The sequence below is a fragment of the Erythrolamprus reginae genome, chromosome 1 (assembly GCF_031021105.1).
Source record: "Erythrolamprus reginae isolate rEryReg1 chromosome 1, rEryReg1.hap1, whole genome shotgun sequence".
In the NCBI taxonomy this organism is placed as follows: Eukaryota; Metazoa; Chordata; class Lepidosauria; order Squamata; family Dipsadidae; genus Erythrolamprus; species Erythrolamprus reginae.
The window spans coordinates 327,541,006-327,557,230 of NC_091950.1; the positions used below are offsets into that span (position 1 = coordinate 327,541,006).

Here is a 16,225-nt window from a genome sequence, read left to right on the forward strand (position 1 = left end):
AAAAAACTCAGAGTCCCTTCCTTGACTGAGTTTTTTAAAACTGAGGTACAGGGGCAGCAAGGGGGCGGTACCTAATTAATATGATAATTATATTAATTTATAACTCAGTCCCTACCAATTAGACTTGAGCTAAACCCATGCTGGACTCTCCTTCCAGAGACATGGGAGAAAGTCTCTTGCCACATGCCTCCCAGAGACCAATTAGAGTACACAGAGTTGGCCTACTCCAGGTCCTGTCAGCCAAGCAATGTAGACTGGCGGGACTTTATATTTATTTATGTATTTATTTATTTATGTATTTATGTATTTATTTTTATTTATTTATTCATTCATTCATTCATTCATTTATTAAATTTGTATGCCGCCCCTCTCCGTAGACTTGGGGTGGCTCACAGCAGTGATAGAAACAATGTACAATACAAATCTAATAATACGAAGTTAAAAACCCATAATTTAAAAAACATGCACACAACACACCATACATAAATTATATAGGCCTGGGGAGATATTTCAATTCCCCCATGCCTGACGGCAGAGGTGGGTTTTGAGAAGTTTACGAAAGGCAAGGAGGGTGGGGGCAATTCTGATCTCTGGGGGGAGTTGGTTCCAGAGAGCCGGGGCCGCCACAGAGAAGGCTCTTCCCCTTGGTCCCACCAAATGACATTGTTTAGTTGACGGGACTCGGAGAAGGCCAACTCTGTGGGACCTAACCGGTTGCTGGGATTCGTGCGGCAGAAGGCGGTCCCGGAGATATTCTGGTCCGATGCCATGAAGGGCTTTGTAGGTCATAACTGTTGTGTTTGGGCCTGGGCCAGCCATTGCTGCCACTGAATGTGAAAGCCTGGCTGACAGCCAGAAAGATGTGGCAGACAGACAGGAAGATGTGGCAGCCAGCCAGGAGGACGGGGCCACTGGTACGCAGGATTCAGCAGACAGCCCAGGGGATTTGACATACAGTCCCTCAGACAGTCTTTCGTCTCTGGATTCTTCTGCAGATCAATATATTGATCTGCGTAGCAGAAGAGCTATGCAGAGAAGGGATCGACTGAAGGAGTATTACAAGTCATCATCGTAGCACCTGGGCTGGGTGTGGTTCTTATACTGAGGGCTGGGTGTGGTTTCCTTAATGAGGGCTAAAGGGATAAAAGGGAACAGAGGCCTAAGGCAAACTGTGGCTGTTTATCTGTGTTATTTTGTGATTCCTGCTCTGAAGTTTCTGTTCCGTGCCGTTGGAGTTTTCAACCCAGCTTTTTCAGACAAGTGGGAGGTGAAAACTCTGGGACTTGCTGTTTGCTTCAAAGATTCAAAAGGACTCCTGAAACGTCTTTGCTCATTCCAGGTTGTCTTTGTTTGTTTTTTCCTGTGTTTTTGTATGCGGCTGAAGTAAGCCTTGCACTATCATTGTTTTTGGACACTAAGAACTGTTTTGAGTAACCCTTTTTTGTTTATTTAATACAAGTTTGCTGATTAGCAGAGCACGTGTGTGTTTGATTTCTTTTCCTTGGACTATTACGCATTACCTGAGCCAATCAGGCAGAACAATAACCAACACTTTGAATTATGACCGGAAACTGATCGGCAACCAATGCAGACTGCGGAGTGTTGGTGAAACATGGGCATACTTGGGAAAGCCCATGATTGCTCTCGCAGCTGCATTCTGCACGATCTGAAGTTTCCGAACACTTTTCAGAGGTAGCCCCATGTAGAGAGCGTTACAGTAGTCGAGCCTCGAAGTGATGAGGGCATGAGTGACTGTGAGCAGTGAGCCCCGGTCCAGATAGGTCCGCAACTGGTGTACCAGGCGAACCTGGGCAAATGCCCCCCTCGCCACAGCTGAAAGATGGTTCTCTAATGTGAGCTATGGTTCGAGGATGACACCCAAGTTGCGGACCCTCTCTGAGGGGGTCAGTAATCCCTCCCCCAGGGTAATGGACGGACAGATGGAATTGTCTTTGGGAGGCAAAACCCACAGCCACTCCGTCTTATCAGGGTTGAGTTTGTGTCTATTGACACCCATTCAGACTTCCACTGCTTCGCTGACTTGACCTTAGGGGAGGACTGCCTTTGTTGCCGCCCCGGCTCTATGGAATCAACTCCCCCCCCCTCGATGTTCGTACTGCTCCCACCCTGCTGTCTTTTCGTAAGGCCACAAAGACATGGCTATGCTGGCAGGCCTGGGGGACCTAAATTAACAACTAGCTTGATCATCTGTATGAATATGATTATGGATGAATGGTATGTATGCATGTTGTTGAGTTGTCCCATATGAGTTTTAGCTAGGTTTTAGTAATTAGGTTGTTTTTTTCTTTGGCTTCTTTTTATTGTTGTTTGTAGTTTTATATTGTTGTAAACTGCCCTGAGTCCTTTGGGATTGGGCAGCCTAGAAGTCAAATAAATAAATAAATGTCACAGAGCCGGTTCTATCGGTGCCAGTCTGTGTGTGCCGCCATATTGGATTTTGCTTTTGCGCATCCCCAGAAGCTATTTTTTAATTGCTGCAGGTTTGTGTGCATGGCGTGACCCTGAACAAATTGGCAGCAAAACAATCCACGAATCATCCCTGACAGTATGTCATTATCACTTAGGGGTGTACTCACTTTTGTTGCCAGCAGTTTAGACATTAATGTCCGTGTGTTGCATTATTTTGAGGGGACAACACATTTACACTGTTATACAAGCTGTATAGTCACTACTTTACATTGTATCCAAGTGTCATTTCTTCAGTGTTATCACATGTAAAGATATACTTAAATATTTACAAAATCTGAGCGGTGTACTCACTTCTGTGACATACTGTACCATCAAAAATATGAAAACATCATAACTTTTATTGAGGATGAAACTTATAGCAATATCTTTTTTAAAATAGAAACATAGCTTCAACCAAAGACTTGTAAAAATATAATGCTAAAATCAAACCCATAATAGAAAAAATCAATCAAAACCAATCTGTTTTATAGCCATTTGGGGTAATTCTAGTGGAACTGTAAATATTTATATCATGTCAGAGAATAAGATCACAGAACTCAAGTTGACTTAGAAAAAATTTGCCCAAATCTCCAATGTACTGTATGTATTATAACCAATCTCTTCAAGCTCTTCTAACAATGTACATACCAAAGGGGTCAAAAGAAGAAAACAAATATCTATATTTTTATTTATGACTTAGGCCTGGAAATCAATCCAGTAAAGATTGTGTCACTATAAAAACAATTGTAGTATAACAATTTTTGGTGTTGGAAGGCAAGTTGTGTAATATATTGTTTATGGGAAACTTCACTATAAAATTTAAAAATTAACATTTCTAAACATTCAAACACAAAGTCACAAACTGAATTGCTGATAAATATAAACCATCATATTTTGAACAATTTGAGAGGCCCAGTTTTGTATAGTTCTTTATTTTGCCAATAATAGATAACACATTTTCAAATCAAAAATGAAATCAATTAAAAAACAGAAACTGACCAAGACACGGCCTAGTATTCAAGAAAGGACGCATCATTGTAGAGATGTTTTGATGTAAGCAGAATATATCTAACAAATGATAGCCTGGTCCTTCTGATTTTTAAAAAAATTGTCTGTGGTGCTTATGAAAAACACACAAAAGCCAAATGTCCTAATTAATCCCACAAATTAATACATGAGAAATTCAAAGCTTGAACAAAATCTTTGGAATTTAACATTGTGTGAAGCCACTGTAAAGTGAACTGTAAACTATGAAGCAATTGGTGGTTTCTAGGATTATTTAAGAATTAGTCAAACCAATGATCTCCCATGCACAATCTGTTCCATTCAAGGCTGCATTTCCAACACCATTCAAATTTACACTGCGATTGGGGACATTTCATATGCATACATCCACCTAGAAAAAAATAATGTGCATAAGAAAATCATACAGGACAGGCAACCATTAGTACAAATGTAAACCTAAGCAGATAATAAATTGGCATGTTTGTGGTTATCACAGTAATTGCCTATGGCAGAGGTCCCCAAACTTGGCAACTTTAAGACTTGTGGACTTCAACTCCCAGAATTCTCCAGCCAGCTTTGTGCATACAGTACAGCTGTCTCTAATTCAAAAGACACTTTCCTTTTTAGAATATAGTCAGTGTGCAAATCAAATTGAGTTTATTCGGGAAGACAGCCAATATAAAGAAAGCTATACAAATAAATGGATTCTTGTTTGGCCATTCTTGAATCTGTAGTGTTCATATACTGTATGTATGAGAGAGTTATTAGTAGTTGAGGATTAAAGTAGACCACAGGATTAGAAATTTCAGAATGTAGTAGCTGAGAATTAGATTAAACTAAACAGGATTAGAAATTTACAGGTAGAAGTGGGTTGCTCCTGGTTCGCCTGGTTCTGTGAACCAGTAGCGGCAGTGGTGGGAGGCTCTGCCCACCTGCCCATGAAGCTTCTATGCATGCGCAGAAGCATTGCACATGCATATACACAAATCAGTAGCAATGTGCTTTAGAACCCACTACTACAAGCAGTATCCTAATATTTTGCTGTCAACAGAATGACTATTGTATAAGTTAGAAGCTCAGAGTGATCTGAAATGCTTTATCCTCAGACACTAAATACATATTTAATAATAATAACAACAGAGTTGGCAGGGATCTTCCAGGTCTTCTAGTCCAACCCCCTGCTTAGGCAGGAAACCTTACAGGACTTCAGACAGATGTTTATCCAACATCTGCTTAAAAATTTTCAGTATTGGGACATTCACAACTTCTTGAGGCAAGCTGTTCCACTGATTAACTGTTCTGACTGTCAGGAAATTTCTCCTTAGTTTTAAGATACTTCTCTCCTTGTTCAGTTGCTTCTTGTTCTACCCATTGCTTCTTGTTCTACCCTCAAGTGCTTTGGAGAATAGGTTGACTCCTTCCTCGTGGCAAGCCCTGAGATATTGGAACACTGCTATCATGTCTTCCCTGGTCCTTCTTTTCATTAAACTAGCCATGCCTAGTTCCTGCAACTGTTCTTCATATGTTTTAGCCTCCAATCCCCTAATCATCTTTGTCGCTCTTCTCTGCACTCTTTCTAGAGTCTCAACATCCTTTTTGCATTGTGGTGACCAAAACTGAATGCAGTATTCCAAGTGTGGCCTTACCAAGGTCTTAACACTTCACATGATCTTGATTCTATCCCTTTGTTAATGCAGCCTAGAACTGTGTTGGCTTTTTTGGCAGCTGCTGCACACTGCTGGCTCATATTTAAATAGTTGTCCACCAGGACTCCAAGATCGCTCTCACATTTACCACTACAGTGGAACCTCGACATACGAGCAGCTCTACTTACGAGCTACTCGAGATAAGAGCTGGGAGGGGAGCGACATTTTTGTTCGCCTCCCGAGCTCACATTCGGGATACGAGCGCCAAGGAGCTGTCTCCTGAAGCCGAACACTAACTTCCGCTTTTGGCTTCAGGAGACAGCTCCTTGGCGCTCGTATCCCGCGTGTTTTAAAAGGTTGCAGCCGGCCTGGGGGGCTCGGGGGGGTGCTGGCAAGCCCCCCAGGCCGGCTGCAACCTTTTAAAACACGCGCGCCGCTTCGCAGCTCTCTGCTGAATCCGGAACGCTAACTTCCGCGTTCGGATTCAGCAGACAGCTGCGAAGCAGCGCGCGTGTTTTAAAAGGTTGCAGCTGGCCTGGGGGGCTCGGGGGGAAGCCCCCGAGCCCCCCAGGCCGGCTGTGACATTTTAAAACATGCGCGCTGCTTCGCAGCTCTCTGCTGAATCCGGAACGCTAACTTCCGCGTTCGGATTCAGCAGACAGCTGCGAAGCAGCACGCGTGTTTTAAAAGGTTGCAGCCGGCCTGGGGGGCTCGGGGGCTTTCCGCGGAAGTTAGCGTTCCGGATTCAGCAGAGAGCTGCGGAGCGGCGTGCGTGTTTTAAAAGGTTGCAGCCGGCCTGGGGGGCTCGGGGGCTTCCCCCCGAGCCCCCCAGGCCGGCTGCCACGTTTTAAAACACGCGCGCTGCTTCGCAGCTGTCTCTGAACGCTAACTTCCGCGTTCGGCGGCAGCGGTTTTTGTTGTTGTTGCACGGATTAATTGACTTTACATTGTTTCCTATGGGAAACAATGTTTTGTCATACGAGCGTTCCGACTTACGAGCCTCCTTCCGGAACCAATTAGTCTCGTAAGTCGGGATTCTACTGTATTGAGCAGTGTACCACATATACTGTAACTGTGTGTTTTGTTTTTCTTGCATAAATGTAGAACCTTACTTTTTTTAAAAAAAATCTTCATTATTATTTAAATGTGCTTAGAAGGATCACACATCTTCTAGAAATTAACAAAAATATTTAAAACACTGGAAGGTTCATTCATGCGGGAGACATCATAACAAGTTTATTAATAGCTCACAAGCCAGTTTAAAACTTTTGATGATGTGGCAGTCCATCTATATCAAGATTCTGCAACCTACACCTAGATTTTAAATGGTGGTTTTGGAAAGTGACAATCTATATTGATCAAGATAGTGCGCTTACATCTTGAATAATGATTTTGTGGTGTGGCAATTCATCTACATCAAGGTTGTGCAAGCTACTTTTAAATTTTGAATGATGGATTTGGGGGTTTACCCTCCTAAGATGGGATTAGTGGATATATAAATACTACATATGATTTGATTTATATTAAAAAGGCTTCAAATTATGTAAGTGTAGTTAATATGAATCTTCTACATAATTTATAATGTATTTTCTTCCAGTCACATTTATAATTATAGTATGGAAGAAGTACTTGGGAATTATACTCAAAGTTTTGAGGGGCCATAAATAGTTCTCAGGCTATGGACCATTGAATAAAATCTGCTATAAGAAGCCATGAAAATATGCATAGGTAACTCTGAAATGTATAATCAATGGAGATAGATCACATGGGCTCTACAAAGGGTAAAGAGGAAGTTTTCTAGTGATTAACATTATTGAGAAAGCTTATTGATCATGTGGATTACTAAAATAAGGCTCACCCCAGACAAAATCAGAGTGATGTTCAATGCATATAAATAAAAGCTTTGTTTTAGGAAATTACTAATTTAATAATTTTAGGTCCTAATCCAAGGGCCTGGCTTTTACTTGTCCTTTCACTTAACTGGTTGAACTTTTTCTAGCAGTAGTGTAATTCCTAAGATATATTGTTAGCTTTCTTCACGAAGTCCTTTTCATATGCAGATGATTTTAGATGTCAAGAAAGGACCTGCCATTTTACAGTCAGTATAGTACAAAAGTATTGGACAGCCTCTTCTCCTTACTTAGATTTCTATTATGAATCTGCCTGTGGGAAGTAGGAAATATTCTTCGGAAAACTCACCATCCTTTTCTACTGGAACATGGCATTTAGGGCATGGCTTCGTTGTTTTTTTAATTGTTTCTTTGGATGCATCTTCCCAACGAGCTTTCATGGCCGCATGCTCATCAATTGCAAATCCCTGCAAAGAGAAGAAGAAACCATAAACTATGGATAAGTTATACAAATCACTTCCTCTAGATTGTACTTTTTTTTTGCATATGATAATTGGAGTAGTTGTTTTATACCATCTATTATTCTTAATAGATGAAGGTAACCTTCGACTTATAACAGTTAATTTAGTGACTGTTCAAAGTTACAACAGCACTGAAAAAAGTGACTTGGGACCGTATTTCACACTTACAATCATTGTAGCATCCCCATGGTTCTGTGTTCAAAATTCAGATACTTTGGCAACTGACTCATATTTATGAAGGTTGCAGTGTCCTGGAGTTATGTGATCCTCTTTTGTGACTGTCTGACATGTAAAGTCAATGGGGCAGCCAGATTCACTTAACAAGCATGTTACTAATTTAACTACGGCAGTGATTCACTTAACAACTGTGACAAGAAAGGTCATAAAATAGGCGAAAACTCACTTAACAAATGTCTCAATTAGCAAAAGAAATGTTGGGCTGAATTGTGGTCGTAAGTTGAGCTGAAGGTGAAATGGAAGCCGGTGGCACCTCGCACATCAATCTAGAGCCCATTTCTCAGCTGCAGAGGGCTTTCCGGAAAGCTCTTACAGTGAAACAGAAGCCGGGGGGGTGATGTGTGCTAGCGGCGGCAAGCGGCTGCAGAAGAAGTGGGCCGAAAAAGAAGACGAGGCAGGTGTCAGAGGTTTTGAGGCCTGGTAAGTAGGGCAGCTCCACCATAACTCATTTTTTATCTGTGTAGTTCACTCCACCCCTGAATCCTGAGGTGGGCGGGGTCTTAATTTGGATTAATTTTGGGGGTAGGGCTTAATTTGAGTGCATGTGGTCAAAAACATGATTGGATTTCAATTTTATCAGGGTGGGTCTTATTTTAGTGGAAACACAGTATGTATGTATGTATCTACACACACATGCACACACACTTGAGAGCGGGCATCAGAATTTCATTTTTAATTGGTGACAATGTGTACACAGAAAAAGTGACAAAGTTTATCTAATCTTACTTGCCTTCATTCATGGTACCTGTCTACCAACTCTCATTTGCCTGCCATCACACCTCTTTTATTATACTTTTGTGAAGGATACTTTTATATCCTTCAGTCAGAAGCCATTACTATCGTTTCTGCCCATTGAACAGACTTTATTTTTGGGTTTTAAAGATGAAATCACTTTTGGTTGTGCAGTAATATTATTATTATTCGTCAAAGATGACGAATGGGACCTCATTGAAACGTCACCAGAAATCTCTGAAACCTACATGGAAAGAAACTTGAATATGCCAAAACCTTCATATATGTATATGTATATAGTTCTCGGAGGGGTGGCATATAAATCCAATAAATATGTATGTATGTATGCAAAACCAGCCGAAAAGGAACAAAAAGACTCAAGCACTCCTCAGGCTCCACCAGCAAACAACAAGAAGAGCCCTTCATTCCTCCACTCGAAACAGAATACCTTATGAAACTAAACTTACAATCCTGGGTCTTGAAAGCTTACAACTACGATACCTTAAACATGATCTAAGTATTGCCCACAAGATCATATGCTGCAATGTCCTGCCTATCAAAGACTACTTCAGCTTCAACCACAACAGCACAAGAGCACACAACAGATACAAGCTTAATATTAACTGCTCCAAACTTGAATGTAAAAAATATGACTCTAGTAATCGAGTTGTTGAAGGGTGGAATTCACTACCAGACTCTGTAGTATCATCCCCTAACCCCCAACATTTTACCCTTAGACTATCCACTATTGACATCTCCAGATTCCTAAGAGGTCAGTAAGGGGCGTACATAAGCGCACTAGAGTGCCTTCCGTCCCCTGTCCTATAGTCTCTCCTATATCTCATATTTCTTCTCTACTATATCCTCTATAACCTTCATTTTGTATTATTGTGTATTGGACAAAATAAATCAATAAATAAAAAGAAAAAGGGTGAGAGGTTTCATCAGCTATTCTCAAAATGGAAGTCTGTCCTAAGGGCATGTTAGGAATGTCCATGAATGAGAAGAAACTCGAGGAATGTGGTTTGTTCCTTGAGAACTTCTTCCTTGCTTTTTCCCCTCTTGATTGTTTATCTGGTGCTGTTTCTTGCTTATCTCGGTTGCTAAGGAGGATGTACTCTGTGCGGTTTGCTCTCTTCCTGTGGTTTTTTAATAGATTTTTAAAAAGAGTAGGAAGGGACCTTGTATTTATTTTATTTATTTTGACTTCTATGCCGCCCAACCCCATGGGACTCATGGGTATAATTATACAATACAATGTTAAAAAGTCAAATATAAATAGTAAAAAAACACCCCATTATACTAACAATTAATAAACCTTGACAAACAGTCCAATCAGACACACATACATATCAATCACTCGCAGTTCGGCCATGACTAGATGCAGGTCATCTAATCCAACCCCCTGATCAAGCAGGAAACCCTACACCACCGATGGCAAACCTTTTTTCCCTCGGGTGCTGAAAGAGCATGGGCATGTGCTATAGCGCTTGACCAAGTGCCCACACCCATAATTCAGTGCCTGGGGAAAGCAAAAACAGCTTCTCTCGTCCCCCCAGAGGCCCTTTGCAGAGCAGAAATGCCCTATTTCCCAACTTCTGGTGGGCCCAATAGGCTCATGTTTTGCCCTTCCCAGGCTCCAAAGACTTCCCTGGAACCAGGGGAAGCATACTCCCTTATCCCCTGGAGGCTCTCTGGAAGCCAAAAATGCCTTCCCAGAGCCTTTGCATGAGCCAAAAATCAGGTGGCTGGCACACACATGTACGTTGGAACTGAGCTAGGGCAACAGCTTGCATGCCAGCAAATATGGCTCTGCTTGCCACCTGTGGCACCCGTGCCTTAGGTTCGTCATCACTGCCCTGCACCATTTCTGACAAATGGCAGTCCAATTTCTCCTTGAAAGTCTCAAGTGATGAAACTCCCACAACTTCTGAAGGCAAGCTGATCCGTTGGTTGATTGTTCTCACTGTCAGAAAGTTCCTCCTTATTTCAAGATTGAGTGTCTCCTTGATCAGTTTCCATTCATTATCCCTTGTCTGGCCTTCAGATGCTTTGGAAAATAGATTGACCCCCTCTTCTCTGTGGCAAATATTGGAACATTGTTGTAATTTCTCCCCTGGTCTTTCTCTTCTGTAGATTAGCCATGCCCAGTTCCTGCAACTGTTCTTCATATGTTTTAGTCTCCAATCGCCTAATCATTTTGGTTGCTTTCTTCTTACTTCTTACTTTGTCTAGAGTCTCAACATCTTTTTTATAGTGTGGTGACAAAACTGGATGCAGTACTCTAGGTGTGGTCTAACTAATAACATCATATGATCTTGATTGTATCCCTCTGTTGATGCAATTTAGGATTGCATTGGCTTTTTTTGGCTGCTGCTGCACATTGCTGGCTCATGTTTAACTGGTTGTCCACTAGGACTCCAAGATCCCTCTTATAGTCACTGTTATTAAGCCTGGTTTCACCCAGATTATATATATATATACTTTGGTTGTTTTTTTTTACCTAAGGTATGTTATGTCCACAGTGTTTCGCTGGTCTACTAATTTAGTCACGGTTTTGATTATGCCATTTGAATGGTAGGGAGGTGGAGGTTATCACGGGTTATCAGAAGGTCAACCTGCTAGTATAACATTTGAAATGGTAAATTTTATAAATAAATTTTGTTGATTATGTAGTTTTTAACTGGGTGTGCTGCCCAGAGTCACATGCAAGAGACATGGGCGGCTACATACATACATACATACATACATACATACATACATACATACATGCCTTGAAAACAATATGACTATGTCCTGGAAAGGGAATTTTGCATTGCTTATGTGGTTACCTTTTCAAAGACAATTCTGGGTTTGTGAGATGCACCAATTTAACAAAGTCTTTAAAATCTTATTAATAAAGTCTTTAACCCCCCCCTCCCCTCCCAAATTATTCGGATGATTTACATGTAATTTTGTACTTTGTAAAATATTCAGGATTAATTCACAGATTATAAGAAAATCACTGGCCGATTTCAGAAAGTGTTTTCTTTGGTAGCACAGTGCCATCATGTGCAAAATATGAAGACTGCATGAAGTGAAAGAAAGGACATAATAAAATAACTGGAAATTGGAGGACGGAGAAGGTTACTGTATAGCTGCATTGATACATTCCTTTTATTGGTCATAGGCAAGATTGTCATGCAGATATATAAAACTCAAGGGCAATTGTAGGCTGAGAAAATATTTTTCTCCACCCAAACAGCTCTGAATTTGATTTGGATCTTATACAGTAGAACTTGATTTGACTCCAAGTACCTGGTTAGTCATCATGGGCCTCAGATAACATGAAATTGAAATGTGGACGGCCTCATTCCTCGTACTTGCTCTGTGCAAAGGGTCGTAGATTACCAGCAGGGGATGAGATCATAGTTCCCTCTAAGCTGAGCAGTGAGCAATCGCTCACTTAAAAATCATCATCAACTCAGAGTTTTCCAAACCTGCCCAGAAGCCGAGAGGGAAAGAGTGAGAGGGAAGGAGAGAGAGAGGAAGAGAGGAAGAGAGAGAAACAGATAGAAAAGAGAGAGGAAGGAAGAGAGAAAGAAAATCAAAATCTAGTTTGAAACTAGCTCAACTATTTAAGTGGCATTTTGATATTGATAGAGTTGCCCTATTATGAGCTCACTGTTATAGACACACAGTACAGTATTTTATTTTGAAATTCTCTGAGCCAAAACAGGGTGGGTTTTTTATTTGTTTGCTTGCTTGTTTGTTTGTTTATTATTTCTGTGCCTCCCAGTCCCGAAGGGACTGCCGCTCAGACACTATACTTTTCCGCCCACCCCAAAAAAAAATTAGAGGGAACACTGGATGAGATACGAGATTCTCTATTCAGTTGCTGTAAAACTGTTGACTTTGGACCAATTTAATGTAATTTTGTACAGGTAGTCCTCAAGTTACGACCACAGTTGAACCCAAAATTTATGTTGCTAGGTGAAACGTTTATTAAGTGAGTTTTGCGCCATTTTATGAATGTTCTTGTCACAGTTGTAAAGTGAATCACTGCATTTGTTTGTTAAGTTAGTAACATGGTTGTTAGGTGAATCTGGATTCCCCACTGATTATGCTTGTCAGAAGATCACAATAGCTTATCACATAAACATTTGAAATACTGTGTTCAGTTCTGGACACCTCACCTACAAAAAAGATATTGATAAAATTTAACGGGTCCAATGACGGGCTACAAAAATGGTGGAAGGTCTTAAGATTAAAACTTCTCAGGAAAGACTTAATGAACTCAATCTGTATAGTCTGGAGGACAGAAGGAAAAGGGGGGACATGATCAAAACATTTTAATAGGTTAAAAGGTTAAATAAGGTTCAGGAGGGAAGTGTTTTTAATAGGAAAGTGAACACAAGATCAAGAGGGCCCAATCTGAGGTTAGTTGGGGGAAAGATCAGAAGCAACGTGAGAAAATATTATTTTACTGAAAGAATAGTAGATGCTTGGAACAAACTTCCAGCAGACATGGTTGGTAAATCCACAGTAACTGAATTTAAACATGCTTGGGATAAACATATATCCATCCTAAGATAAATTACAGGAAATAGTATAAGGGCAGACTAGATGGAAGAGGAGGTATTTTTCTGCTGTCAATCTTCTATGTTTCTATGAGACCAGGATACCGCAACCATCATAAATATGAATCACTTGCCAAGCCTCTGACTTTTGATCATGTGGACTGCTATGGTTGTGTGAAAAATGGTCATAAAACACCTTTTCAGTGCCACTGAAGGGTCATTATTTATTTATTTATTTGTTTATTTATTTGTTTGTTTATTCAAATTTGTATGCCACCCAATTTCTGAGGGACTCAATATAAATTGTTGTATGTCGAAGACTACCTGCACTTCCATAACTCTGAGGCAGGATGTTTGAACTGTGTTACTGGTTGACCAAGTTAATCATCTTGTACATTTTTTAAAACCGATCTTAGTTTTTTACAACAAAACCACAGGTTCCTTGATCTGCTTCCTCAAAAAAAAAAATACATGCAGAGAAAAGCTTGATATTAAAACTATATTTTACCTCAAGACAACTGGGAGAATGTGCTTGTAAAAACAGGGGTCTCTTTGTGCAGTTTATTTAGACCGAATTGTGCTCTAGGGATCGATATTTATATCTAAATTATAATATTGAACAAAGCATCACTGAAGCTTCTGGTTGCATTTCAATGGGATTCACTTAAATGACAATCTAGATCAAGCTAAAAAATATATGTTATTATTTCCCATCAATATATTGGGAAATATCAATATACAAATTGCCCTTTCTATCACCCACTATTTGAAAAAAAACCACACTGTCTTAATATACTTCTTTATCTTTACCTCCCAAACTGTGACTTTTCAGGAGGTTTGGCACATATGCAATGCTGTTTCTCTAGTTTCAGACAGATGGTACTAGAAGAACTCTCTCTATGTGACTTACCCATAAAATTCTTCTCAGCCTGTGAAGAAACAACAGGAGCCCTATAATGCAGGGGTTTCCAACCTTGGGAATTTTAAGACTTGTGGACTTGTGGCTGAGGAATTCTGGGAGTTGAAGTCCACAAGTCTTAAAGTTGCCAAGGTTGAGACCCCTGCTATAATGTACTGAACAGCTTAGCTATTGCTCCATCTTACTACCCTGTGGGAGATATACAGTGATCCCTCGATTTTCGCGATCTCGATCTTCGCGAAACGCTATATCGCGATTTTACAAAAAATAATAAATTAAAAATACGTGCGCGGTTTTTTTGCTATACCACTTCCGCGTTTGGCTTCAGGAGTCAGCTGGGACGCGGCACGGCTGTTTTAAAAGATCGCAGCCGGCCTGGGGGGCTTTCCAGCAACCCCCCGAACCCGGGTTGGGGGTTCGGGGGGTTGCTGGGAAGCCCCCCAGGCCGGTTGCGACCTTTTAAAACAGCCACGCCGCGTCCCAGCTGACTTCTGAAGCCAAAAGCCAAAGGCGAACTTCCGCGCTTCAGAAGTCAGCTGGGACGCGGCGCGGCTGTTTTAAAAGGTCGCAGCCGGCCTGGGGGGCTTTCCAGCAACCCCCCGAACCCGGGTTGGGGGTTCGGGGGGTTGCTGGGAAGCCCCCCAGGCCGGTTGCGACTTTTTAAAACAGCCACGCCGCGTCCCAGCTGACTTCTGAAGCCAAAAGCCAAAGGCGAACTTCCGCACTTCAGAAGTCAGCTGGGACGAGGCGCGGCTGTTTTAAAAGGTCGCAGCCAGCCTGGGGGCCTTCCCAGCAACCCCCCGAACCCGGGTTGGGGGTTCGGGGGGTTGCTGGGAAGCCCCCCAGGCCGGCTGCGACCTTTTAAAACAGCCGTGCCGCGTCCCAGCTGACTTCTGAAGCCAAAAGCCAAAGGCGAACTTCCGCGCTTCAGAAGTCAGCTGGGACGCGGCGCGTCTGTTTTAAAAGGTTGCAGCCGGCCTGGGGGGCTTCCCAGCAACCCCCCGAACCCCCAACCCGGGTTCGGGGAGGTGCTGGAAAGCCCCCCAGGCTGGCTGCGACCCTCCACCATCTGCGCATGCGCGCAGATGGTGTTTTTACTTCCGCAACCCTACATCGCGAAAAATCAATTATCGCGAGGGGTCTTGGAATGGAACCCTCGCGATAATCGAGGGATCACTGTACCTAGGTGCCTGCATAGTGTCAGATAGGCTTTGCCAATGTGTGCCAAGGAGATGGCTACCTTTTCCACCTCCCATGAGGCTTTATGGCTGCCTGCCATTAATTTTTAACAAGCCTCTCTTAAATCAAATCAATAAATAATCAAGCACTGGCTCCCCTGTTATCCTTTTAATTAAAAAAAATCACTCTGGACCCCTTTAAGCTCCTTTGACTCTAGGAACTGATAGTTAACAAGAGGGCATCAGAAACCCACTGGTTTAGGATATTTTTAGGAAAAAAGATAACTTTGCTTGTCAGTAACCAAGGGGGGAAAAGAACCCCCCCACCCAAAAGATGGAAATAATGTTTGTCAACTGTACCACCAAATTTATCTCTTTTATAAAAAAACCACCAGTAACAAGGATTTTACTGTTTGGGGTCCCAACTGGAAGAGCTTTTTGAAATTAGGGTTGTATATACCAAAGTCTAACTTCATAACCTTTTTCCTGCTATTGAGTAAATTGATTTAAATATGCATTATTTAATTGTACAACATGACATTTCTACGACCAGGTATAATTAGTATAAGACAAGGCATAGTTTTAATGCAGTCAGACTGGACAGATGCTCATGTATATGTACAGTACTTGCTGGCAGCGAAGGGCTACCAAATTTTTTACTACCACACTGTGGGCATGGCTTATACAAGATGCTCTCTATTTTCTTTCAACATCTTTCAGTGCAAATTGGGTGCTCTGGGGTGGAAGATGGCAGAGCTCATTTCATCAATTTTCCCCTTGCCTTTCCCTTCTTATGGTGATTAGCATAGTTAGGACAAGGCGACATGGAAATATAATATTAAAAGTCTTAACAAATTGTCTGCTTGTCCAAATATGAACAGAAAGGATTGTTTACCATAACTACTGTTGTGGTTGGCTCTGGCCCAGCTCCTGCCCCAGGGAATGGGGAGGTAGATGCAGGGGGAAATTCAATATGTCATAGGCCTGTGTTATTGCCGACAGAATCAGTTCAGAGTTTAGTTTCCTCGGACGAAGAAGAAGGTGTGAGTGACTCGGCTTGGCACACAGCCCAGGCAGTCACTCTCCCTTATCTTCCATTGATTCAGATG

General features: G+C 41.7%; 1 protein-coding gene and 1 long non-coding RNA gene across 3 annotated transcripts in view; one reads left to right on the top strand and one right to left on the bottom strand.

Annotated features, from left to right (window-relative positions):
* LOC139157250 (uncharacterized) overlaps window positions 1-16,225 on the top strand; it is a 91,950-nt gene that overhangs the window by 25,727 nt on the left and 49,998 nt on the right. The gene's annotated exons all lie outside the window — the stretch shown is intronic.
* The window catches only part of PRKN (parkin RBR E3 ubiquitin protein ligase), an 890,155-nt gene continuing 876,740 nt past the window's right edge, over window positions 2,811-16,225 (bottom strand). For both annotated transcript variants that reach the window (XM_070733810.1, XM_070733812.1), the window contains 2 exons: window positions 7,320-7,437; window positions 2,811-3,865 (listed from right to left, as the gene is read on the bottom strand). In XM_070733810.1, the coding sequence (XP_070589911.1) occupies window positions 3,756-3,865; window positions 7,320-7,437 (228 nt within the window). In that variant the 3' untranslated portion in view covers window positions 2,811-3,755. The remainder of the gene's footprint in view (window positions 3,866-7,319; window positions 7,438-16,225) is intronic.